This window comes from Leptopilina heterotoma, unplaced genomic scaffold, assembly GCF_015476425.1.
Source record: "Leptopilina heterotoma isolate Lh14 unplaced genomic scaffold, ASM1547642v1 Lhet_172, whole genome shotgun sequence".
NCBI lineage: Eukaryota > Metazoa > Arthropoda > Insecta > Hymenoptera > Figitidae > Leptopilina > Leptopilina heterotoma.
In genome coordinates this window covers 20790-48663 of record NW_025110888.1, presented here as the reverse complement: position 1 = coordinate 48663, position 27874 = coordinate 20790, and the positions used below count along the sequence as shown (strand labels likewise).

At 27.7% G+C, this 27874-nt stretch overlaps 1 protein-coding gene across 1 annotated transcript; it reads left to right on the top strand.

Moving 5' to 3' along the window:
• Positions 1 to 157: 157 nt before the first annotated feature.
• On the top strand, positions 158 to 19366 carry LOC122499696 (elongation of very long chain fatty acids protein AAEL008004). The gene is made up of 7 exons (XM_043608175.1): positions 158 to 417; positions 734 to 804; positions 2866 to 3056; positions 3133 to 3219; positions 3970 to 4026; positions 17010 to 17252; positions 18819 to 19366. The coding sequence occupies exons 2-7, from the start codon at positions 744 to 746 to the stop codon at positions 18978 to 18980; spliced, it is 801 nt and encodes a 266-aa protein (XP_043464110.1). The 5' UTR covers positions 158 to 417; positions 734 to 743; the 3' UTR covers positions 18981 to 19366.
• Positions 19367 to 27874: the final 8508 nt, after the last annotated feature.

The window sequence follows — 27874 nt, the reverse complement described above, 5'->3', positions numbered from 1 at the left end:
AAAGTTAAATTTTAAGCAAGTTTTTTGAGAATATGAATATGACAAATATATAGAGATAAGTATGGCGTCAGAGAATCGAGAAGAGGTAAGATGAATTTCAGGTGGGGATTTCTGTGCTTCATCGGACCACGTGTTAGCTCCACTTGGACTTGACTTTCATCGAATCTTTCAGTTTTTCGTTCGCGTTTAGACATATCGCTTCGAATTCATCTCTTGACCTACATAAATTGTTGGAAGAGAATTTTTAATTCTTTTCTCTTTTTAGTCAAAAAAATTGATTAGTTCCTTAATGAAAGTTCGAAATCTCTTAAAAAGCGTTTATGGGTGTGATTTTTTAATTCAATGATTTTTAATAATTTACTTTTCATGAAAGCAGTACTTTTTTAAACATCAGTGTCCAAAAAAAGTAATTAAAAAGTGCGTAATTTATACATTACAATTGAAAACTTAAAATTAAAAATTAAATTTAAAAAAATCTTCAAAAGTATGTTACACTCTTAGTTATGAATTAAAGTTTTGACAGTTATTTAAATGTGCCTTTATTTTATAACGGAATTTTTATTTCGATTACAGTTTCACTTAAGTCAAATTTCATTTCTGAATCTTAAATTGTTAAGTTTGGAAAATAAAAAAATTTATAATTATCTGATTTGTAAAACATATTTTTTAAAAAAATTAAAAATATTTAACTTTTAATATAATTACATTTCCTGAAATTTTTAAAATATTACAGTTACAATCAAATGGCGAATTTAATAGGACTAGTTGTCAGCAACTACAATGAAATACTTGAAAAAAATAGAGGTAAGTTTTTAGACTATTCCCATTAAGTCATTATTAAATGTTAATTCTTATTAACATCGAATATTCATAAAATCGTCATATAAAATAGAAAAAAATTACAGTTATATAAAACAATAATTATTTATTTATAGTAAGACTTAATATAAATATGTTATTTACTTTTTAAAATAAATTTAATTTACAATTTAATTACTAATTAGCTTGTTAATAATTTAAAAAAATAATAATAGTAAAAAAGGATCTTGCATGAAATATATTAGGTAACTAAATTTTTTGTTTCATTAATGTTTCTAATTAAAATAATATTAAACAATTTTTTTAAACATTCTTATTTTAAAAATTAAAAAAAAATTTTTTAATTTAAAAAACGTTTACGAAGAATGTAAATCTCTTTCTGTGTATTCGATATCTTGAATATACGTTTTGACAGATTTAATGAAAAATAGTACTTACATAAAATATTATTACCTGAAAATGTATAGGATTTCATAAAATCGCTCAGAAAAATGTTGTTTATACTAAAAAGAATTTTAAAAAAGAATTTTTTTTGCCTAAAAATTTAAGATGTTATAGAATTAAACTATGCTCTTTGTATCATAATGGATTGATTATTTTACATAAATTTTTGAATTTAATTGAAAATTAATTAATTAATTTATAAAATTAGTCACAACTTTTTTGCTAAAAATTTTGTTTTTTCTTTAAATTCAAGTAAATAAGTTATAGAATTTTATTTCTTGTACGAAGACGATTCGATTGGTCTATATGAAGTATAAATTTCTTAAATATTATTAACAATATTATTTATGTAATTTAATTTTAATATTATCTTCATAATTTTTTCTATTTCATTTAGCAGCTATAATTTTTTTATTTATATTTTAGTGAAATTTTTTCTAAAATTATTATTAAAAACTAGATGAAATTTTTGCTAATTAAAATTAATCAATGACTCCTTTATTAAATGAGATTCAAAAAGTATTGTGTAAATATCGCAGAACAATATATGCAATATTGACCCAATATCGTAGTCACATGTTTTTCAATTACGGTATTTGAATTTGCAGCGAATCAGTGACGTTCCGCTTGTTTATATATCGTAAGATTTTTTTTTCTTTTTTTTTAAATTTTTAGTTTTTAATTATTTTAAATTCTGTTAAATCATGCACTTTATAATAATGTTTAAATTTGTTGCAAACTGCGAACATTTTTATAAACAATTTATAAAAAATTAAAAGAGTATATAAATAAATAGTATGAAGACTGTTAAACATATTTTCAAAATTAGCATAGTACATTATATGTTACAAGTTTTAGTATAATCGACATAGTGTCAATTTAATTCTAATAATAAATAATAGTAGAATATATAAATATATAATTATGAAATTCCGAAAAGGAAATTTCGCTTTATATGAGGCATAAAAAAGTATATACATATATATTTGTGTATATTTAAGAAAGTACTATGCAAATCAGAATTCTTTGGAATTTGAGAAAGTAGTAACCTTCAGATTTAGTAAAAATTAAATTAACACTTTTAATTCCGTAATAAATTCTATAGTAGGAAGTAGGACTTGTATTTCAGAAATAATATGAATGATTTACGAATGCCCTCAATTTTCAAATATTTAAAATTAAATTGACATAACGACACTTTCTTTACAATAATTCATATGCTATATTTTAATCGTAGATTTTTTTCTCACTCATTTATAATCTTTAGCTTTATTATTTATCATTTTTCCAATAACAATTTGGTTTTATTTGATATGTGAACTTTTTCTATGGTTAAGAGTATAGAATAATTTCATTTATTAGAAAAATAACTGTATCCCTAAAAAATATTTGTATGCTATTATTATCAGTATACAAAAAATAGAACTGAGATAATACTGTACCCAATATTCTTGTAAATAATATGAAAAATAAAAATAATTGATTTTTAATAATCTAAATAAATGATTTTCAACTACAAATATGCTTTTTTCATTCATTTTATATTAAAATATCATTTCGAAGTTCAAATTAAATGAAAAATAATGTTACTATTTCTTAAAGATCCCATGGTGGATTCCTGGCTTCTTATGGGGTCTCCTGGACCATTGATCTTAATTTTGGCAATATATCTCGTTTTCGTCTTGAAAATTGGTCCAAAGATGATGGAGAAAAGGCCTGCTTTGGAATTAAAAAAACTTATGATTGCTTATAATGGATTTCAAGTGATTTTCAGCATTTACTTAGCATCGACGGTGAATAAAATTTGAATTAAAAATTTTCTCTAAAATATTTGATGAATTTTACATTTAATTAAATATTAATTGACAGGCTTTTAATTTAAATTTCTTCCGATACATCTTCAGTAATAGCTGTAATACCCAGAAAATTCAACCAGACAGAGAAATGCAGACTTTAGTAAGTAATCTTTTTTGTACTTTGGGGTAACACTACTCTAGAGACATGAAACGAAACCTATCTTTGATGATTTGTTTTGGGAAAATGAAAACAGAAACAGGATTTTTTTGGTGGGTGTATTAAATACATATTAAAGTATAAACAAATTTTTATTTAAAAATAACAAAATGTCTGTTATAAATGTTATATTCAAAATCGACTATTTTTATGACCAAAACGGACAAACAAGTTTAAGTCCTGGAACAAAAGGTTACAATACCATTTTACAATACAGTGATCTATGAGAGTAAATATAAATACTAAAGGGACCATTCAAGTATTACGTAAGCATTTAAGGGGGAGGGGGGTCTAGCTATTGCTTATTTCCATTAGAAAAAATGGCGCTAATGCATATAAAAAATCTTATATGGGGGAGGGGGGGGGGTCTCAAAACCTGAAAAATATGCTTACGTAATACTTGAATGGCCCCTAAATGATGAAAAATATTTATACAACTTTGAGATAAACATGAATATGTAACAAAGTAATTATTAATCAACCTTTTACGTCCGAGAAATATTAATAATTAAAACAATTAAAATTTTTTTTTACTCTAGGACCAATAACATATTGTGTTCAAGACACTAAAGTATTATTTAAGCAAAAAAAATTGATTTTTTTAAAAACTTCTAGAGTGGTGATATTTTAGTTGTTTCACAAGAAGTAAATATTAATACCTAATATACTTATGAATTAATTTGTTATTTTCAGCTGTCCTCCGGTGCATGGTGGTATTTCTTTGCAAAAGTAATCGAGCTCTTAGACACGGTATTTACAGCATTATTATTATTATATCTTCCTTCTATAAAAACAATTAAGAAGATTTGTAAATAAAAAAAATTATTTTATTTAAGAATATTTATTCGAGGCTTTTACATAGATATCTACCAACACAGCACAGAAACTTTCATAAAAATTGATTAAATATTTATTTGCAAACTTTGGAGTATTTACTTGCAAAGTTTAGTGAAAATGTTGTAAAGATTTAAATGTCACCCTTCAATAAATGTTTGGCGTGAAACTTTCCTGAACATTTAAATTAAATTTGTAATTTAATTTTAAAAAATGTAATTTAAATGTTCAGGAAAGTTTCAAGATAAATTTTCAGGAAAGTCTGACGCTAAACGTTTATTGAAGTGGGACCCTAAGTAAAAAAATCTGCACAAAGTCTGCAAATATTCCGCAGACTTTATTATTTATTAAAATGGTCAACCTGATGTCAGGATGTTTTCTGGATTTTTAATAAATTTTTAGGAAAATTTAGGTGCTGTGTGGTAATGAATTATGGAAATTTTTTGCTTATTGTTTTCTGCGTCAATGAAAATCCCTGTATATCGTCGTTTTGGGGGAAGAATGTTCCAATTCAGATCAACCACGAAAAACATGTCATTTGTAATGCTATTTAGGAAAGCAGCAAAAATTTGGTTTTTAGGTTGTTTGTACAATGACGAGAAGTTGGTATTTGGATTTTTATACTTTTTCAAAATATTCTTTAACGTGAGATAGTTTTTTTGTATTTTTTAATTTTAATTAGATTTTAAACAAAAAAACATTAAAATCTTTTATGTAAAATATTCCGATAAGATGTTAAATAAAATAAAATAATATTTAAGAGAAATAATATAATATAATTGAAAACTATTAATATTTTTTTGAAAAGAGTTTTTCGTCGTCGATTTGTATTGTCACACTCTTCCCCCATGCATCGATATAATCCCTGTACATAATCCATTGTACAAGAGAATATGTACAATATGTATTTAGCTACTAAACGTGTGTCAGTTTTGTACAATTTCTGCAATAAAATTAAAAATAAGTTTGTATGTCTGAACTTATACAAGATCTTGTACATAAACAATAAGCTCCCTAGTGAAAATAATCGCGTATTTATAAATATTGATTTGGGCAAGTAAATACATGAAATCAAATCAAATGAAAACATTGCAAACCATCTGGAAATATTACCCTCAAAATGTCTTCTGTAGACTCTATCAAATTCCGATGATAATTTCCTCCAGGATTCCGGCAGATTTCTACAAGATTTCCGCTGAAAGTTCTTATCGGAATTCTGATGGAATCTCTATCCAAACAACAATAAGTTATGTAAGTATTGCATAACAAATATTTTACATATCACAGTCACAATAATGTTTTGTACTTTCTGAATTCCAAGCCTCTCCCATAAAACAAATTTTGTTCTCCCTTTCAGAAGATTTAATAAATTTAAAGATTAACAGTTAAGTTAATGTGAGATTTTTTTCTATATTGCAATTTCTATTTTGCATCCACAATTATCAACAAAAACGAGAATTTTCCTATTTTTTCTTAATGTATCATCTGAACTTCCCAATTCTTTAGTAAATAATGCGGACGTTATTCATTATTTTCTATTTCCTTCATACTTTACGGGTAAAATTTGTTTTGACTTTCCAATATTACAAGCAATTGGCGTTTCTCCGTTCCTGTCATGTTAGCACCAATTAAAACTGTAACTCTTTCTTTGGATAATTTTCCACGTTCATTTTTAAATTTCAACGTTCTGTCCGGTATTAGATTATAAAATAAACCTGTTTCGTCAACACATTAACTTAACGTACAGAAGTCCGATACTATGCTAAACATCCATAAGAATATAAATAAAGAAATGCTTTGTTAACTACCAATCTGAGGTGATAACTGACAACCGTATGCTGCAGCTTTTCTTGTTACATGTACCTCACTACAAATAAAACCTGACATTGTGTGTGATATAATTGTTACATATTTTATATATGTTTGACAGGAAGACACTATCTGGGGAATATTTCCAAATTGTTTTAAACATTTTTAAATCTTAATTTTTTCAATACTTTTTTTGTAATAAAAATTACTAAAAACTATAGAGGCATTTCACGTCAGAAATATCACGATTTGCAAAGGGTATGCCGATTTTCGCAAAACTTCGTGGGATTATAGTTCTATATAAGAGACTTCTTTCCCCCAAATTTTTTCAAAAAAAATTCAAAATTGTTGAAGATACGCCATTTTGAAATTTAATATTAATTTTATAAAATTTTGAATATCTCGGAATATTGTTTATGGATTTTTATGAAATTTACACATTTTTCAGGTAAAAGTATGTACTTTAAAATGCAAATAAAGTTAATAAAAAAAAATTAATTTTTAAATAAAAAAATTTAAAAAAATTTTTTAAACAATTTTTTGTTTATTTACTCCTCTCTGAGAAAAATGTTATTAACATATTTGGATTCCTTATGAATTCACCTTTAATTTCATAAAAAAAAATTGATGGAGACTCAACTGGTTCCGGAGATATTGAATTTTTTGTAAAAAAAAGCGTCGCCGCGCCATAGCACCATACTGCACAAGTCGCGTAGTACGTTACCGCAGTCGTGCATTGCTGCTGTAACTATGACTATTTTTTACAAAAAATTCAATATCTCTGGAACCAGTTGAGTCTCCATCAATTTTTTTTTATGAAATTAAAAGTGAATTCATAAGGAATCCAAATATGTTAATAACATTTTTCTCAGAGAGGAGTAAATAAACAAAAAATTGTTTTAAAAAATTTTTTTTAATTTTTTATTTAAAAATTAATTTTTTTTTTATTAACTTTATTTGCATTTTAAAGTACATACTTTTACCTGAAAAATGTGTAAATTTCATAAAAATCCATAAACAATATTCCGAGATATTCAAAATTTTATAAAATTAATATTAAAATTCAAAATGGCGTATCTTCAACAATTTTGAATTTTTTTTGAAAAAATTTGAGGGAAAGAAGTCTCTTATATAGAACTATAATCCCACAAACTTTTGCGAAAATCGGCATACCCTTTGCAAATCGTGATATTTCTGACGTGAAATGCCTCTATAATAATAATAAATATACATTAATCAGTTTTTATTTCAATCTTTCAGAATTAGCATGAATTAACATTAATGTTCGTCATATGATTAGTTTCAATTTTTTACTAAGAGTAGAATTTACGAAGTGATTATTTCGCCCGTCAACGGGTGAAATAAGAGTTGGTACTACAACGTACTGAACCTAGAAGCGACTCTCCAACAACAAAAAAACCCACTAGTTTTGTATGTTCTTATTTTGCGAAAATTGGAATTTTTAAGTCGCAGCAGGAATTCATTTTAGAATGTGAAACAAATGAGCTATGCCCATTTGGTAAATATATTAACTCGTACCACTGAAGGGTTAATGTGTAAATGGGATCCAACATCCAAGCAAAAATTGACAACTGGCGCAGTACTGCGCCAGTACTGGCGGAGTACTGGCCGCCATGGTTGAACCAGTACTGGCATTTGACCGAAATGATAACGCTTTTCAGTACTGGTTGGATGTTACTGGCGCAGTACTGGCAGCCAGTACTAGTTTAGTACTGGTGCAGTACTGGTTCAGTACTGGTTTAGTACCCGTGTAGAAAAATCTTCTGGCGCTGGCCTGAATCAGACCAAACCGTCTATTTTCCAATCTAGTGGAAAATTTATTTAAATTCAATATTAATATAATAAAAAAATTAATTTATACTTGCAAACATGTAATAATCCCCAACTTTTAACTTTTAATCAAATTAATGTTTACAACGCAGAATAAACGCAAACTTATAACGAAATAAAATTTGCCACTGTGGGGAATCGAACCTACGACCTACGGACTTCTAGCCTAACACTCTAACCACTACCCTATCGAACCTACAGGATAATAAATTTTAATTTTCGACACCTTTTACACTTACAATTAATAAAGAGCGTTTAACTGCGTAATTAAGTTAAATTATTATTTAATTAAACTAAATTCAAAAAAACCAAATAAGTAAATTACCTAATAAATTTCCATAAATTACCAACGTTAAATTTTTTAGTTAAAAATTTATCGTCAAAATTTTCATAAATTATCTCATAAATTACCATAAATTACCGATGTTAATTTTTTTAATTCTCGTTTGTGTTTTACATAGTTTTATAAACTATCGTTAAAATGTTGATAGATTACCGCATAAATTTCCATAAATTAGAGGAGAACGGGGCGAGGCAGCCAACGGGGTGAGGCAGCCAATTGCTTCTTATCCCCGCATAATTTTTTCAAATCGTGCGCTATTGATAATGTAGACTGCTTATGGTAGTTTACTTTAGTTGCTAATAGATGGGCATTATTGCTGCAGCAGTTTAGCAATGACAGTATCATTTATGAAAACAGACTTTTTGGATGTAACTTTGCTAAGAGTTATTTTGGTGATTTTAGTTAATAGAGTTACATGAATAAAATTCTTGTATAATGATTTTAATGCAGAATTTAGTGCCGAAGACGATAGTGTTAATAGAATTGCGATATTTTTAATATTACGGGTTTTATGAATGTTTTCTTAAAAAAGTACTCGTGGGGTTAGGCAGCCAACGCTAAATTTTTCGTCTTTTGTGTTGAACATTGAATTTTATAAACCATTTTTTAAGAATAACAAATTTATATTTCCTTAAAATGTTAAATTGAATTTAATTAATGTTATTATTATAATATTATTCAAATGTAAATTTTTGAAGTTTACTAACAAAATAAAAGTAAGTTAAGTTCAAATACCTTGTTATGTTTTATTAATTTTAACTTTAAGTTATGTTTTTTTAACTATTAAAATAGTTGGCCGCCTCACCCCACGTTTTTGCAAATATGCCAAAATGTGGTCCTTTGGGAAAAGGGTTGTAGAAATTTTTAAGTGCAACCTACTGTAAAATTATGTAAAAAGAAAATATCTAAAAAATTTTGCTGAAAATGATTTAACTTCTTTCCGTAACAAAGACATCAATTGTTTCGTAAATCCTGAATCAATAAAATTTTTAAAAATATTTTAAATGGAAAGTTCTTTTCTTGATATTGACGTAACAGAATGCTATAAGGGGATACGCGCCATTCACTTAACATGGTCTCAATGAATTTTCTTTAAAAAAATTTTAATTGCGGAAATAAGTGTAAAACTTGTTAAAATTCTTATTTCTTAAATCTCTTTAGCCCTTAGGTATCACGACATAATTCATTTTTTTCACATTCTAAAATAAATTTTGGCCGGCGACCTAAAAGAATCCAAAGTTTCGCCAAATAAGAACTAATGTACACATCTCTTTTTTTGTTGAAGGGGCACACAGTGGGACTTTTAGCATTTTTTTTGTCAAAATCTAATATCTCTCGATAAAATGGACCAAAATGAGTGATCGTTGGACCAAAATAAAGCGGATAAATACAAAATAAGAAATTTTTGTGAGGTTGCTACATTAAAATACAGTGCCACACAGTAACTTTTGCCCACCCTACAGCGATTAAACACTTTACGAAAAGTTTTGTATTTTGTTTATTATTAAAGATAAAAAGCTCAAAAAGTCTCTTTTTAAAGCTCATTTCCTGAGCTTTAACACTATATACAGTACCGGCCAAAATTGTCAGTCCACCCATTTTTGAAGGAATGAAAAAAATTTTTTAACATAAAAGTTATGAAAACTCAAATTTTTTTTTGGTTTATATTTTGAAAGACGATAAAATTTTGAAAAGAATAAGACCTCACAGAAGTCATTTGGCAAATATTTTTTCAAGATATTCTTAAAAAATCGTCATTTTCAATGTTTTACAAAAATTTGAATAACTTCTAAAATAATGAACGCTTTTTAATAATCTTAGGCTTTTTTTAAGGTCGTTTTCTACAGAATAAGAATTACTTATAGGCATTAACCTGTAATTTTTTTCTTGGAATAAGCATGACGTCAAAGTTGGACAAAAAAATTAGAAAAATTTGAAATAAATTTTTTGTACTAAAAACTATTCTAAAACATATATAAAACATGATATGGTGTAGATTCTTCAAGAAAATTTAATAAAAAAATATGTTTGAATTTCAAAAATTATTTTTCTTTTAATAATATTGTTTCAAATTTTTTGAATTTTTTTGTCCAACTTTGACGGCATGCTTATTCCAAGTAAAAAATTACAGGTTAATGCCTATAAGTAATTCTTATTCCGTAGAAAATGACCTTTAAAATAAGCCTAAGATTATTAAAAAGCGTTCATTATTTTAGAAGTTATTCAAATTTTTGTAAAACTTTGAAAATGACGATTTTTAAGAATATCTTCTACAAATTTTGGCCAAATGACTTCTGTAAGGTCTTATTCTCTTCAAAATTTGATCGTCTTTTAAAATATAAACCAAAAAAAAATTTAGTTTTCATGAATTTTATGTTAACAAATTTTTTTCATTCCTTTAAAAATGGGTGGACTGACAATTTCGGACGGTACTGTAAAACAAAAATTAAAAAAATTAATTTGTTAATGTTTAAAAAATGTTATTGCAACATAAAATTTTTCCATTTTATTTGGTTTTTCTAAAGCGATACAGTTTTTTAGAAAATCATTGCATGTAAATCACACTTATATCATTTTAAAGCTAATTTTATCACCTTTAAAACGCATTTTAAAAATTTTTTTCCGATAATTTCACAGCCACACAAAAAAAAAAGTTCTGATCTGGGGGTCTCACTATGTAGACTTTATGTTTTTTAGGTCGCTGAATTCGAATCCGAGGTCCATTTAACCTCATCAGATCAGGATTTTGACATAACCTCAAAAAACGAATATGGCGGACACATTTTTGAAAAGTTCATCGGATTCGCTTGAAATTCGTTACTCGGGGGTTTTTGGGGTCGCTGATTACGAATTTGAAGTCTGATTTCAAAAATTCAAAATGGCGGATTTAATATGGCGGACATGTTTTTGAGAAATTCATTGGATTCGCTTGAAATTCGTTACTCTGGGGTTTTTGGGGTCGCTGATTACGAACCTAATGTCGGTTTTTCAAAATTTAAAATGGCGGATCCAATATGTCTGTGTCAGCCATATTGGATCCGCCATTTTAAATTTTTAAAATTTGACTTCAAATTCGTAATCAGCGACCCCAAAAACCCCAGAGTAACGAATTTCAAGCGAATCCGATGAATTTTTCAAAAACGTGTCCGCCATAGTGGATCCGCCATTTTGAATTTTTGAAATCAGACTTCAAATTCGTAATCAGCGACCCCAAAAACCCCCGAGTAACGAATTTCAAGCGAATCCAATCAACTTTTCAAAAATGTGTCCGCCATATTGGTTTTTTGAGGTTATGTCAAAATCCTGATCTGATGGGGTGAAATGGACCTCGGATTCGGATTCAGCGACCCAAAAAACATAAAGTCTACATAGTGAGACCCCCAGATCAGAACTTTTTTTTTTTGTGTGGCTGTGTTTTTAAGAATAATATGATCATTTATTTAAATAATTAGCCATTTTTTCAATTGTTAATAACTCAAAAAAAGATCGTTGAAAAAAAATTTTTTAAGAACATAAATTGTTCATTTTTACATGTAGAATCAGAAAAAAAATATACCAAATTTTTATTAGAAAAAATTTTTTTAACCCATTTAAAAAAAATTTTTTTTTTGCATTTTTTATATTTTTAAGTTTTAATCGTAGAAATTTGCAACTTTTACTCACTACAAGAAACAAATAAATTTATTATCGTATTCATGTATCTAATTATTTTCAACTATGCAATTATTTGAGAAACTTTTGATGAGTTTACAAACAATAAACTTAATTATATTATCAAAAGTGATTTAAATGATTGCTCAGTTAAAATTATTAAAAATAATTAAATAAATACGATAATAAATTTATTTGTTTCTTGTGGTGGGTAAAAGTTGCGTATTTCTTAAAAAAAATTTTTAAACGAACCGTTTTTGAGTTATCAACAATTAAAAAAAATGGCTAATTATTTAAACAAGTGATCATATTATTCTTAAAAATTATCGTAAAAAAATTTTTAAAAATGCGTTTTAAAAGTGATAAAACTAGCTTTAAAATGATATATGTGTGATTTACATGCGATAATTTTCTAAAAAAAACTGTATCGCTTTAAAAAAACAAAAAAAAATTGAAAAATTTTAGGTTGCAATAACATTTTTTAAACATTAACAAATTAATTTTTAAAATTTTTGTTTTATATAGTGTTAAAGCTTAGAAAATAAGCTTTAAAAAGAGACCTTCATGAGCTTTTTATCCTTAACCCTTTCGCAGTCAAGACCAAAATCTCCTAAGTGGGCTCAAAATGTCGACAACTTTTTAAAAAACTAAAATTTGCGCAAACGAGCATACTATTGTATTTGAAGTCGCTGATTACGAATCCGATATCAGATTTTGAAAATTCAAAATGGAGGACATGAAAATTAAAAATCGACTGAATTCACTTAAAACTTGTTACTCAGGGATTTTCGGAGTCGCTGATTACGAATCCGATATTATATTTTGAAAATTCAAAATGGCGGATACAATATGGCGGACATGAAAATTAAAAATAGACTGAATTCACTTGAAACTTGTTACTCAGGGGTTTTCGGGGTCGCTGATTACGAATCCGATATCAGATTTTGAAAATTCAAAATGGTGGTTCCAATATGGCGGACAACATTTTCTAAAATTCATCGGATTCACTTGAAACTTTTTACTCGGGGGTTTTCAGGGTCCCTGATTTCGAAACCGATTTCAGATTTTAAAAATTTAAAATGTCGGATCCAATATAGTGGACGAAATTTTCTAAAATTCATCGAATTCACTTAAAACTTTTTACTCGGGAGTTTTCGGGGTCGCTGATTACAAATCCGATTTCAGATTTTGAAAATTTAAAATAGCGGATCCAATATGGAGAATGAAATTTTCTAAAATTTATCGGATTCATTTAAAACTCGTTACTAGAGGGTTTTTTGCTGATTACGAAAAACTTTTGAAACGATAATAAATACAAAATTTTCCCCCGCAGTCACCTGTTAAGTATACTACGTTACTTATGACCCCAGATTTACCACGTAAAGGTATGCGATCGGATTTTACACTCCTTTATTTATTTTGTTTTTTTATATTTTTTTTGTATATTGGATCCGCCATTTTCAAAACCGATATTACATTTTTAATCTACGACATAAATAAATCCCAAGTAACAACTTTTAAGTAAATCTAAAAAAATTTTTAAAATGGCTCCAGCCATATTTGAAACGCCACATTGTATTTTATAAATCTTATGCTAGATTCGTTATCAGCGACCCCGGAAACTGCCGAGTAACAAGTTTCAAATGAAACGGACGAGTTTGTAAAAATGTCGTCCGCCATATTGGATCCGCCATTTTGAATTTTCAAAATCTGATAGCAGATTTGTAATCAGCGACCCCGAAAACCCCTGAGTAACAAGTTTCAAGTGAATTTGATGAATTTTTAAAAATGTCCGCCATATTGGATCCGCCATTTTACATTTTCAAAATCTGATATCGGATTCGTAATCAGCGACTCCGAAAACCCCTGAGTAACAAGTTTCAAGTGAATCCGATGAATTTTTGAAAATGTCGTCTGCCATATTAGATCCGCCATTTTGAATTTTTAAAATCTGAAAACGGATTCGTAATCAGCGACCCCGAAAACCCGCGAGTATAAATTTGTGGACTGTGTGTTTTTGTAGCCAAAAATCTGCTTGCGTCCATACACGTCATCGACAGTTTGAGCCCACCTGCACCATGACGTGTATACACGTCATCGACTGCCAAGGGTTAAGGGGAGACCCCACCTTTATTTTGACCCCTTTAAAATAAAATTATTAAACGAGGTAATATTTTTTTTCTTGCATAATTTTTAACCTGAAAACATATAAGATGGTCAAAAGTATTTATTTTAATTTTTGAAGAGGTTAGAATTTTTTCTTTTGAATTATTGCCTATTATTGCAAATCCATGCGAGAAGTTGTTTAGAATGGTAAAATATGTATGGGAAAAAATTTTCGTTGAAAAATATTAAAACCTGTAAGAGAAGATCGATTTTTAATATTCAAATCTTTAAATTTTGCCGAAATGTCGGAAGTCCTGAACCTTTAATTTTTTCCAATTTGATGCTCTGAGTCGAAAAACATAGTTAAAATTGACAATTAGCTCACTTTCATGGTAAAAACTATAAAAATCATGGCTTTTTGCATTTATTTTAGTATATATAAAGTATACCATAAAAGCTTCGGACTATGATTTTTAAGGTTTTTACCACAAAAATGAGCTAAATGTCAATTTTAACAATATTTTTTGAATAATTGCATCAAATTACACAGTTTGGAAAAAAATTAAAGATTTAAGGCTTTCGAAATTTCGTCAAAAGTTAAAGATTTGAATATTAAAAATTGATCTTCTCTTACAGTTTTTAATATTTTTCAACGAAATTTTTTTCAATGCATATTTTACCATTCTAAACAACTTCTCGCATGGATTTGCAATAATATGCAATAGGTCAAAAGAAAAAAATTCTAACCTCTTCAAAAATTAAAATTAAATATTTTTGACCATCTTATATGTTTTCAGGTTCAAAATTATGCGAGAAAAAAAATATTACCTCGTTTAATAATTTTATTTTAAAGGGGTCAAAATAAAGGTGTAATAAAGGTGTAATAATAAACAAAATACAAAACTTCTTGTAAAGTGTTTAATCGCTGTAGGGTGAGCAAAAGTTATTGAGCGCCACTGTATGAATTAAACTTTAACTTTAAAAATGGCGAATACAATATGGCGGACTAAAATCTCAAAAAATAATCGATTTTTACAAAACTTGGTTTTCAGATGTTTTTTGGGTCGTTGAATATAAATATAACATTCAGAATGAGAAATTCAACATGGCGGATCCAATATGACGGACTAAATTCCCAAAAAATATTCGGTTTTTTCCAAACTTAGTTTTTAGATGTTTGTTGGGTCGTAGAATGTAAATATAACATTCAAATTGAGAAATTCATTATTGTGGATTTAATATTATGAAATAAGCATTCAAAAAGTGTTTGGATTTCTCCCAAACTTGGTATATTACTGCTTTTTTAGATATTTTTTTAAACTTAGAATTTATATTAATTGTAAAGTGTGAATGTAAGTATTAACTAATTGAAGTAAGAAAAAATTCCAAAGTGTCCTAAAAACAGTATAAAAATCAAGTATTTTTTGGGAATTTAGTCCGCCATGTTGAATTTCTCAATTTGAATGTTATATGTGACCTGGACAGTGAAAAGGGACCTTACGTGCGAAAACAAGTTTTCGAGAAAACAGCAGTTAAAGTTTAACTTAGAAAAACCCTTGTAACTTTTTTGAATATTAATATTTTTTAATCAATTTAGGATTAATTTCTTCACCGTGAATCACAGTATCTAAATAACAAACATACAAGTAATGAAATTTTTTTAAATAATTGTTTATATAAATTAATAACAAACTCTCCAAACATAGAAAAAATAATCTAAGTTTTCTAACTAATAACAATAAGTATAAATAAGTGACACATGTTTGTAAGGGTTTTCGAGGCCGCTGATTGAGAATATGATGTTAAATTGACAATTTGACAGTTGACAGCTGTCAACTTCTCTAAAAAGTGATCGTTTTTTGTAAAAAAGACAGTAATAAGGTTTTTGAGGTCGCTGATTACGAATATGATATTAAATTTGAATTTTAACTGTTGGCAGTTGTCAAAGAAACTGTCAACTTTTCTAAATAATAATGATTTTTTGACACGTAAGGTCCCTTTTCATAAACCAGGTCACATATTTATATTCTACGACCCAAAAAACATCTGAAAAACAAGTTTTGTGAATATCGATTTTTTTGAGATTTTAGTCCTTCATATTGTATTCGCCATTTTGAAAGTTAAAGATTAATTCATATTTTAATGTGACAATCTCAAAAGCTTACCATTAACGAGTTTTGTAGTTTCACAAATTTGTTTGGTCTGTATACTTCAATTTGTCGTTTTTTTTAATTGCTAACTTCCCGAATGTTTCCTAGACCAGGAAAAGTGGAAAACAGCTTCTCCATAATTTTTTCTTATTTTGTATTTATCTTTATTTTGGTCCAAGAATCACTCATTTTGGTCCACTTTATCGAGGGATATTGGATTTTGACAAAAAAATGCAAAAAGTCCCACAGTGGGGCAGTGGGATGGTTTTTTTGTAAAGTGGGGTCGCTTTTGGGTTTGATATATTATAAAAAAGCGACTGTCGAAATAAAATAGTTTCTTTTTATTTCCAGTCTTTTCTAACCATGTTTTTTCACTGACAGGCGAAATAGCCACTTCTTAAAATTTATCTTTGCAATAAATAATGATATACATGGAAAAAGAAGCACGTGGAACTTTCATTGACTCAGTGTTTGACTTTTGGATAGGACATAAAATTCTTTAAGAATTCTAACATTTTAAATAGTATTTAAGAGACAGCACTAAAAAATTTCTTGCTCATTCATGAATAATTATGAGATATTTTCATTATTTTCTTGACATTACTGTGTTTTATAAGAAAAAGTATATGATATTGTACTTTATTGAAAATTCTGTTTTATCCTAAACTTAAGAATTTCCAAGTAAAATTTCAGGTACTTCTTTCCGTGTATGGATTTGAAATGCATAAACATTAAAATTTCCATTGAAATTTATTGACACACAGCACTGAGAATTTCTCGAAACATGATTTGGCACTTAATATTTTCAACCTCGCTGTACTATGTCCTGTCAATTTTCAGGAAATTCTCGCTGCCGTGTGGGTTATTTTATAAACAAATTTAAGGATGCTTCAGAAAAATAATAAACCAAATTTATTCCAAATATTTGACAATCTTAAATACTTGCTAGATTGATAATATTAAAATTGATTAATATTTTTATTTTACAGGTATTTTTTGTTTTGAGAAAGAAAGATAATCAAGTATCATTTTTACATGTTTATCATCACACCATAACAGCACTGTTTTCATGGTGTTATCTAAAACTACTTCCTGGTGAACAAGGAATTGTAATTGGGATTTTAAATTCAATCGTTCATATAGTTATGTACAGTTATTATTTAATTGCTGCCCTTGGACCTAAATACAGAAAATATATCTGGTGGAAAAAATACATGACATGGATTCAACTGGTAATTAAAATTTGTTAAAATTAAACCTAATTATTTAAAACAGTCCGTAAAAATAACAATTTGCAAATGTGAAAATTTGAAAAATTGTGAAATTTCTAAATCTGCAATTCGTAAAAATGATATTACGAAAAAGTGACAAATTGTAAAAATGTTGCTTCCAACGAATGACAATTAGCAACAATGACTATTTAAAAGGTTGTAATGTTAGGTTAAAATTTAATCAAGTCAAATTAGGCAAACAGAAACTCAATATCAAGTTAAAGGTCGTTGCCCTAGAAACCCTTTCACATGAGAGCTGTAATATATTCAGAACAACTTTAAATCAAAGTCGTATGGGAAGAAGCAAACCATATCAGAACGAAATCAGGTCACAGCTTGTCTCCCCAGAGATTCCTTTACATGAGAGATATAGTATACTCAGCAGAACATCATGTCAAAGTAGTAGGACGAGAAGCAAACATGCACAGAAGTAATTTAGGGAGTAAATATATATATATAGGATCATCAAGAGTTTACTTATGTTACTTTAACTCTAAAAAAATGCGAGTACTAAAAATTATAAACTTATGTGAAGAAAAAATCAAGATGTAATTAAATCAAGATGAAACCAACTAAAAAAATTTCCCAATAGCAAAGGATACTCAAGGATACCCTGCTGACGTCTTAGTCACATCCGGAAATTTAAATATCACTAGGATGTCCTTAAGATGTCTCAGAACATCCCTGATTAAATAATAATAATAATTATTATTATCTTCCTGATTTAATAGATTTCGGATATCCTGAATATTCGGATGCTGTTAGGGTTGCGCCCAACATTGAAAAAACGGACATTTAAAACACTATTTCAAGTTTCATAAGCTTTGGAACTAAAAATTTCGAAAATTGCAGTCAGGTTGTTTTGCATTGATGTTTAAGTTAGCACTTTATGAACAAGCGGCGTCGAGGTATTACCAAGAGAATTAAATTCAAATTAATTTTTTACTTTTTTGTTGACTCGGATAGAGTTTGAAATGCTCTTTAAGATGGTGAAAACCAAAATGTCATAAGTTGATTAGAAGTTTTTTAAAATAATTTTTAAAGTCAAAAGAAACAAGAGTGAAAATACGAAAAAACTGATTTTTTTGTTATTATGCAAATTAAAATAACAAAGACGATAATTTTTTATTACTTAGAAAATTTGACAGTTTTTTTGACAACTGTCAACAGTTAAAATTCAAATTTGATATCATATTCGTAATCAGCGACCTCAAAAACCTTATTACTCTCTTTTTTATAAAACACGATCACTTTTTAGAGAAGTTGACAGCTTTCGACTGTCAAATTGTCATTTTAACATTATATTCGTAATCAGCGTCCTCGAAAACCCTTACAAACATGTGTCACTTATTTATACTTATTGTTGCTATTTAGAAAATTTTGATTATTTTTGCACGTAAGGACCCTTTTTATAGACCAGGTCACATATTACAAAAGTACGAAATTTACAATTAAATGCTATTCATCTTTTGAATTATTTTTATTAACAAATTTTAATTACAATTAATGTATTAATATCTTTTCTAGGTACAATTTGGAATTATGCTTTGTTACTTGATGTTCATTTTAGCCCTGGATTGCTCGATGCCAAAAGCTCTCACGTATTTTTTCGCAACAAACGTCGTCATTTTTATTTATCTTTTCACTGACTTCTACAGAAAAACTTACAAAAAGAAAAAACAAATTTGAATATTCCTGATACGCTTAAAAGATATGATCGCGATCTGTAAATTTTTGCTTTTATGAGTGAATGAAAAGTTGTTTGTGTGAAAAAGAAAATGTAAATTTTCAAAGAGTTAAACAAACATAGCAAATTGTTTTAAAACTTTTACGTCCAGAAGAGATGGAGGAGGAAAGTAACAAAAATCAGTTTTTTGAAGGTAGTGTTAAAACTGTTAGCGAGATAAGATTCTATTAATGATATATTAATAGAAAGCTCAAAACTTCACCTCTTAAATATAAGTTGAATTAAAAATTAAATAGTCAGTTAACAGCAAATCCTCTTAGCGACATCTGCATTTGTTACTTTTCTCCACACCTCCAAAAAGAATGTTACAGCACCTAAAAGGAAAGTATAAATATTTAGACAATTTGTTAATTTTTTTCGCTTTCATAGTTCTTAGTATATAAAAGTAAAAAATTTAACTTTGAAAACATAAAAATATCTTATATTAGTCTAAAGTTTTCAAACAAAATATAAGCTGGTCAATAAAAAAATCAAAGCATGTAAATAAAAAGTTAAAACTGTACAAAAGTATTTCAAAGTACTTTATTAAACATTAATACGATCTAATGACAAATAATTAAGCTACAAAAAACGAAAGCACATGTTATAAATCTGAAAATCGAACAAAATATGAAGTTTTGTATTTTTTATATATTTTTCAGCTCTACATTACCATTAGACATATTAAAAGTAACAACGTTTTACACACTACAAAAAATTTGTAGGGGGCATTGTTGCTTAAGAATGAAGAACTACTTCAATCCATTTATTTTATTAAACGATATGAGCGTTGTTACTTTCCTCTTTGGTTTTCCCTATTTGTAAAATAATGTTAGTAAACAGTTTAATTATCTAAATAGTTATAAAAAATCTACTTCCAAAGTACTGAATCAGAAAATTTAACAATGTTGATAACTAATCGGTTTCACATACATTCATATTTTTATAGAATTATTTATTTGGATAATTTATTAAATAGTGTTATTGTTATAGGTAATTATTAATAATATGTCTTATACAATAAAAAACATTGTCAACGTTGTTTTTAAAAAAAAGTGTTTTTATTTCCTAAAGTTTTGTGCCATAAACATTACGTAGAGGAGTGTAAGGTATGGTGGCGGACACTTTGCTTTGCGTCTCTCTCTCTTAAAAAACAATATTTTTTAAAATCTCAAAAGCAGGCAGTTGCTTACATCTATTAAGCATATTTCTGTCAAAAGCGGTAGTTAAAATTTAAATGCAGTGAAATTTTACAGCTCTTGGCGCAAAAGACTGATTTTTTTTTATTTTTGAAAGTTGTAAGGTATGGTGGCGGATTTGGTGTATTCAACTAAAACATTATGTAGATGTTAAAATCATTTATTGAAACTATTAGAAATGATGAAAAATAACAAAAAGAGAAAAAAACTGATGATTTTACATTATAGAAAAAAAAGTTTCACTTCGGTTATGGTTACAATTTGGACATGTGAAGTAGCTGGTGACTGTTTTAACGCAACTAGAATAAGAGAAGACCGCAAGTGTCACATATTCGAGAATTGTTGCGTTGGAGCACATGAGGCATTAGTACACAAAAAATGCAAAGACAATTGAAACTCGTGCAAAAAATGATCCGCCACTGTACGTTACAATAATTACGCCATCATGCCTTACAAGCTATTGATGAAAATATGATGGTGTTAGTTTCATACAGCGCGAATTGAGAAAAATGTAAAATACAAAAAAACTGTTGTCCAAGGTCTAAACAATACGTTCCATACATTTACCTGACTCAATTTTAAAAAAATCTTCACTTTGGCACTGTTAACCCATGTCATCTAAATCATGCTTAATTTTAATAAGCATTTCTTCAATTTTTAACTCCATGGTGTTTTTAACTTTTAAAACTTTGCTAGTGTCATATTTGTCTAATCATATCAAACGGAACTTTGGATAAAAGGCTGCAGCCAATAAACACTCTTCATCCTCCATAAACAGTCTAAATCTTTTATTAAGGCCGGCTTCAAGTGCAGTAACTAATGCGTTGCAATAAATAAGTCTTTTGGTTTTCAATTTTTTTAATTTAAAGAGAGTAGTAGCAGGGATCACAGTACCTATTATCATGAAAAAAGGTGAAAAGGTACAATTTTTTTCGAAAATAGGTAACAAATAGGTAACAATAAAAGTACTGTAAAACATGAATAAACATGTAATTTAAGGTTTATTAACATTTTTATTGTTAAAAGAAAGTATTTTTTTCAAATATCTAAATATATAATTATAAATTTTAAAGTATTTTTTTCAAATATCTAAATATATAATTATAAATTTTAAAGTATTTTTTTTCAAATATCTAAATATATAATTATAAATTTTATAAATTTGTAAAATATATATAATCAAAATTTACTCCAAATATATTTATTTCAGGGTTGCCACAAAACATAGATTTTAAAATTCCATGACTTTTCCAGGTTTTCCAGATCATTTCTTTAAAAATTCCAGACCCAAAAGTGAAATCGTTTTGATAAATTTTTTTCTAATTACGACAAAAAGTTTAAAAATCTCCAAGTAAATTATAAATAACATAAGTTATTATTTTTTAATTTTATGAATAATTGAAATTAAGATTAAACTTTGCTAGATTATTTGTGACACACTCCAAAGAAAAGTCCTATGAAAACCTTAGAAGCAAATCGTTGTTTGTGTTATTTTTAACTTAATTAAAAGTAAAAAATTAAAAGTTATTGTTTAATTTTGTAAAACCAAATTTAATTTTAATTTATTATGTTAGTTGTAATGAAGATTTTAATATCAGTTTTTTATATTGAGAGTTAATCCCCTTTGTGTAATTTCATTCAAAAAATTACAACCATAACCTACAATCTTTTGCTTCTAAAGTATCTTTCTTCAGAGCGCATCACACTTACATAGTTTAAAGTAAACGAAAAAATATAGATAAAAATAATAAGAATTTAAAAATTTAGTTTTGTTCAGAATTTTTCACAATTAAACGAGTATTTTAATCATTTTAATAACATTTTGAGTTTCTACAGGGTGTCCGCTGAAAATATGAAATAAAATTCCCGTACATTTCCCACATTTTTTACAAAATTCCCGTACATAAAATATAAGGGTTTATACAATATTGTATATAAAAGGTAAAGTATTAAGAAAAAGTAATAGAATTTTAAATGTTTATTTTTTTATTATTTAAATAACATTTAATCAGTATTAATATTTTTATAGTACATACTGGGGTCACAAAGTTTCAGTACATTTGGACTGATTACATTTGAATGCTCGCTTCACTTCAAATTCAAATATTTTAGTAAAAATGGGTGTAACAGATATCAAACCAATTTGAGATATAACAGATATAACCAATTTAATCATGTCAAAATTAAAATATAATTAATTAAAGTTAAATAAATAATATTTTTAAGCTTTGACAGTTGTACAATATGAAGTATTAATTATATTCTTTAATTCTAGACCAAAATTATTCACAAATATTAAGTATTTTCTTCAAATTCTATAAAAATAAATTTTCTTGCTCTAAATTTTTCGCAGAATATAAATTGCAAATTTGTCGATTCTATTCATTCATTTGTTTTATTAATTAACCACACTTTTGAAAAATATAGAACCTCTTGATTGTAGGGAATTTAAGATAATTATTTATTATTAATTGTTATAATGTTACAAATATTAACTGTGTTATTGTTACTTATTTCATTTCTATGTAACATCCTTCTTGTTTTACAATAAATAAGAGATAAATGTTTTTCAAAAATGTGGTTAATTGATAAAACAAGTGAACGGAAAAGGCGAATTTGCAATTTATATACTGTGAAAAATTTAGAGCAAGAGAAGTTATTTTTACAGAATTTGAAAAAAATACTTAATATTTGTGAATGATTTTGGTCTAGAATTAAAAATGGAATTTATACTTCATATTGTACAACTGTCAAAGCTTAAAAATATTATTTATTTAACTTTAATTAATTATATTTTAATTTTGACATGATTAAATTGGTTATATCTGTTATATCTCAAATTGGTTTGATATCTGTTACACCCATTTTTACTAAAATATTTGAATTTGAAGTGAAGTGAGCATTCAAATGTAATCAGTCCAAATGTACTGAAACTTTGTGACCCCAGTACATATTTTTTAAATTCAAACAACGAAATATAAAATTATTTTAAATAAATATCAAACAAAATTATTTTTTTAAGTCTTTTTTTACTTTGAAATTCTACTTCAAGCAATTATATTGTGGACTCAACCTCAATTATAAACTTTTAGGTGCTTGCACATTTCCAAATTTTTTCATTATTACGACCATTTTAAGTAAAAAATCCCGTTGAACAAAATAATTCCCGTACATTTCCCGCACATTTCCCGTACAAAAAAAATTCCCGTACAATTCCCGCATTTCCCGCTTTTCCCTGTATCTAAAATGCATTGAAAAATATTAATTTTAAAATTATGCAAAGGAAAATATTGACCAGAAGAAACTAAACTTTAGAAACGATTTAGATTTTAACTGTAAGCACTAAATTTAAAATCAAAAAGATATTGTACAATAACAACTTAAAACTTGAGATTTTGAATATTCAAATAGAAAAAATTGAATTTTCAGAATGAGAATTTATAAAATTCCCTGACAATTCAAGGTTTTCCAGGTCTGTGGCAACCCTGTATTTCTTTGATGACGATCTCTTTGGCATGATTTTTTACTGCTTCTTTTAAAGCATTTTGCATTGATTCTGAATTTTTGGCAAAAAATGTAAAATTACATCGTCCAACGGGGGAAAAAGTGACCACACGTCCAACCGATTAATTAATGCTTTATTTTAATGCTTATTAAATAAGGGTTAATTTTATGTAAGAAAAAAGATATTCAAACGCAGAAAAATAATTATGAAATAAAAAATAATTTTTAAAACTTACTGTGATAACTTAAAATAGGTAAAAAAGGTAACAAATAATCAAAATAGGTACAAAAGGTACCAAATTTCAAAATAGGTACAAAAAGGTAAATAGGTAACACTCTGTGATCCCTGTAAGTAGCAATTGTTGTCAATAAAATTAAAAAATACGATAGATTTTCCTCTTGGATGACGTCTAGTGCTTTCGCAAAATGTGACATGACCCAAAATCTTTATAAATAAGATCAGACTTTTGTCTGTACATTGCATAGAAATTGAAAATTCATATTTAGTTTTTCTATTCGAGTAGTAAGAATTCCAAAAATGCCAATAAAAAAATTATGTATGTATGTATATATGTGTGTATGTATGTCTGTCCGCAATATTTTGTCCGGGATAAACACAAAGACTACTTGACCGATTAAAACGAAACTTTACAGTCTCTTAGGTATTGGTCTAACTTAAAGGAGGATGTTAAAAAAGGGTCGATTTTTGCTCCGAACCGAGAAGTAAATTTCAAGTGAATCCTTATACATTTTGAGCCCAGGAATAGAGTAGTAACCTTCATTTCCCCCCATACCCTCGGGAAAGTGGTGAAAATGAGGAAAAACCATGAAAAGTCCAAAAAATAAGAATTAAGTTGGAATAAGAGCAAAAGGGATAAAAACATATCATAAAATATTTTTAAATATTTTCTGGTCTACAAATAACTGCCACATGCTTGCGGCTACTGTCGGAAAAGTCGGGAAATTTATGAAAATTCCTTGAAAAATGTAAGAAATTCTTTTTAAGTGGTCAGAATCGGTTTAGAGTAGAGTAAAGTTAATTTAAACTAATTACAAAACAATTTTATATCTACAATGATATCTAGACTTTTCCCTGATGTCTAAAGAATGTGTGGAAATCTCAGAAAACTCAGGAAAATTCAAAATAATAAAAATAATCTATTTACGTTGTTTCAGAACTGACAGAAGTAATTTAAATTCATTTCTAAATTATTTTTTGGACTAGGAATAACTGTTGTGAGTTTTAATATTGACAAAAAAGTCGGAAAATATATGGAAAAATTATGAAAATTGTAACAAATTAAGCTTTGGCAGTCCGAATCAATTTAGAGTTAAATAAAATTTTCATCTTTCAGTTTTTTCTTCAAATTTTTTTCTAAATTATTTCTTGGACTAGAAATAACTGTTGTTGGTTTTTTTACTGACGGGAAAGTCGGAAAATCAATGGAAGCTTTGTCAGTCAGAATCAATTTAGAGTTGAATAAAGTTTTTTTCTTTCAGTTTTTTCTTCAAATTTTTTTCGAAATTTTTTCTTGGACTAGAAATAACTGTTGTTTGTTTTTTTATTGACGGGAAAGTCGGAAAATCTATGGATAAATTAAAACAAAAAAAATTGTAACTAAAAATTGAGCTTTTGTAGTCAAAAACAGTTTAGGGTTGAACAAAGTTAACTGAATTTAGTTCTAAAATGATTTTAGATCTACCATCATATCTAGATTTTTCTTTAATATCGGAACATGTGTGAAAATCGCGGATTATGTATTGATGTTATTTCAGAAATGACAAATTTTATTCAAATTCATTTCCAAATTATTTTTTTGTCCCGGAACTGTTGTAGGTTTCAATTCAATACAAAATTTTAACTTTCCCTGAGTTTTTCGCGATTTTCACACATTTTCCGATATTTAAGAAAAATCTAGGTATGATGGTAGATCTACAATCATTTTAGAACTAAATTTAGTTAACTTTGTTCAACTCTAAACTGTTTTGGACTACCAAAGCTCAATTTTTGGTTACCATTTTTTTGTTTCAATTTTTCATAGATTTTCCGACTTTCCCATCAATAAAAAACCTACAACAGTTATTTCTAGTCCAAGATATAATTTAGAAAAAAATTTGAAGAAAAAACTGAAAAATGAAAACTTTATTCAACTCTAAATTGATTCTGACTGCCAAAGCTCAATTTGTTACAATTTTCATAATTTTTCCGACTTTTTCGTCAATATTAAAACTCACAACAGTTATTCATAGTTCAAAAAAATAATTTAGAAATGAATTTGAATTACTTCTGTCAGTTCTGAAACAACGTAAATAGATTATTTTTATTATTTTGACTTTTCCTGAGTTTTCCGAGATTTTCACACATTCTTCGGACATAAGAGAAAAGTCTAGATATCATTGTAGATATAAAATTGTTTTATAATTAGTTTAAATTAACTTTACTCTACCCTAAACCGATTCTGACCACTTAAAAAAATTTCTTACATTTTTCAATGGATTTTTATAAATTTTCCGACTTTTTCGACAGTAGCCGCAAGCATGTGGCAGTTATTTGTAGACCAGAAAATATTTTTAAATATTTTATGATATGTTTTTATCCGTTTTGCTCTTATTCCAACTTAATTCTTATTTTTTGGACTTTTCATGGTTTTTCCACATTTTCACCACTTTCCCGAGGGTATGGGGGAAATGAAGGTTACTATTCGATTCCTGGGTTTAAAATGTATAAGGGTTCACTTGAAATTTACTTCTCGGTTCGGGGAAAAAATCGACCTTTTTTTAACATCCTCCTTTCTAGCCATATATTCCGATTGAAAAATATTAACCCTTAAACCGCACACTGGGTGTGCGACACCCGGGGACTTTTAAGTGTGTTCTCCAAGCTGGAATAGGATATTATCTTTTGGAAAAATTATCTTACATAGCTCAGTACATCTATTTTAAAGGAAAATAGGTTTCATAATGATTTATTTAATTTAAATAATTAAAAAAGAGTTTTCTAAAACTACTGAAATTACCTTAAACCAAAAACTGGGTGTCAAACAAGCAGAAATTTTTCGCCGACAACTTCATAAAGTTATCAAATACACAAAGACACTTGGGAGACTAATGTCCCTCACGGAACAAAAAGTTAAGTACAAAATGTATCGTCCAATAACGACACATGTTCAATTTTTACGAATTTAACCGAAATATTAAAGTAAAAAGCTAGAATATGGGTGTCGCACACCCAGGGTGCGGTTTAAGGGTTAAGTTGAACGAAAGTTATAGCTTTTATCACATATCATATATTCAGAATAACTTGGAATTTTTATATTTCTTGTTTTGTGACTAATTTAACTTTGCTTGTATCATCTCTGCTTGTCAGCATGGCCATCTGTCCCGAGTGTCGTAATTTGGTTAAAAGAGGTGATCTTAACATTGTAAATTGTGTTAAATGTGGTGTTTTAATTCACATGTTATGTGCCAACGCTGTTAATGCAAAGGCTAACAGTGAGAGCACAAAAAAGGGAATTGTTAATTATATGTGTAGTAAATGCAAAAGCAAGGACAGTGACATCTGTAGTGATCGTAGCTCAAATAGCAAGTTAACTGACACAACCAAAAAAGGTGATAATAGGCCTAAAGTGACAGATACCTCTATTACCACACCTAATGCAGAAGTCTCACCAGCTGTCATTGAAGCTATCAGGGTTGCAGTACACCAGGGGCAATCCAGTTCCTTTGAGGATTTGCAGACTCAGATGTTTAAGATGTTCACCGAGTTCACTAACAGGCAGAAAGAATTTAATGCGGAGTTAAATAATACGGTAGTAACTCTTAGAGAGGACATTGATAATAGTAAGGGTAAAATCGATTCTCTAGAATTAATTGTCGAAGATCAAAAAAGAGCACTACAACTTTCAAAATTGGATAACGAAGCACTCGAGAATAAGATTGCATTACTTGAACGTAATCTTAACTTACAAGAACAGACATCTCTTCAAACTTCGTTGGAGATTCATGGACTTCCAGTAAGTGAAAATGAGAGTTTGGCTAGTGTTGTCTGTGATATTGCCAAAGCATTGGACGTTAAAATGGATGAAAAGGACATATCTAACACTTTCCGTTTGGGTAGAGGGGATGTTAACTCTCTATTTCCTCCTGTTATAATG

Bases quoted from the DNA above. Each gene is read 5' to 3' on its own strand.
- LOC122499696 (XM_043608175.1), top strand. From the start codon at position 744: ATGGCGAATTTAATAGGACTAGTTGTCAGCAACTACAATGAAATACTT. The intron at 805-2,865 runs GTAAGTTTTTAG...TATTTCTTAAAG, and splicing joins AATACTTGAAAAAAATAGAG to ATCCCATGGTGGATTCCTGG. The intron at 17,253-18,818 runs GTAATTAAAATT...TATCTTTTCTAG, and splicing joins ACATGACATGGATTCAACTG to GTACAATTTGGAATTATGCT.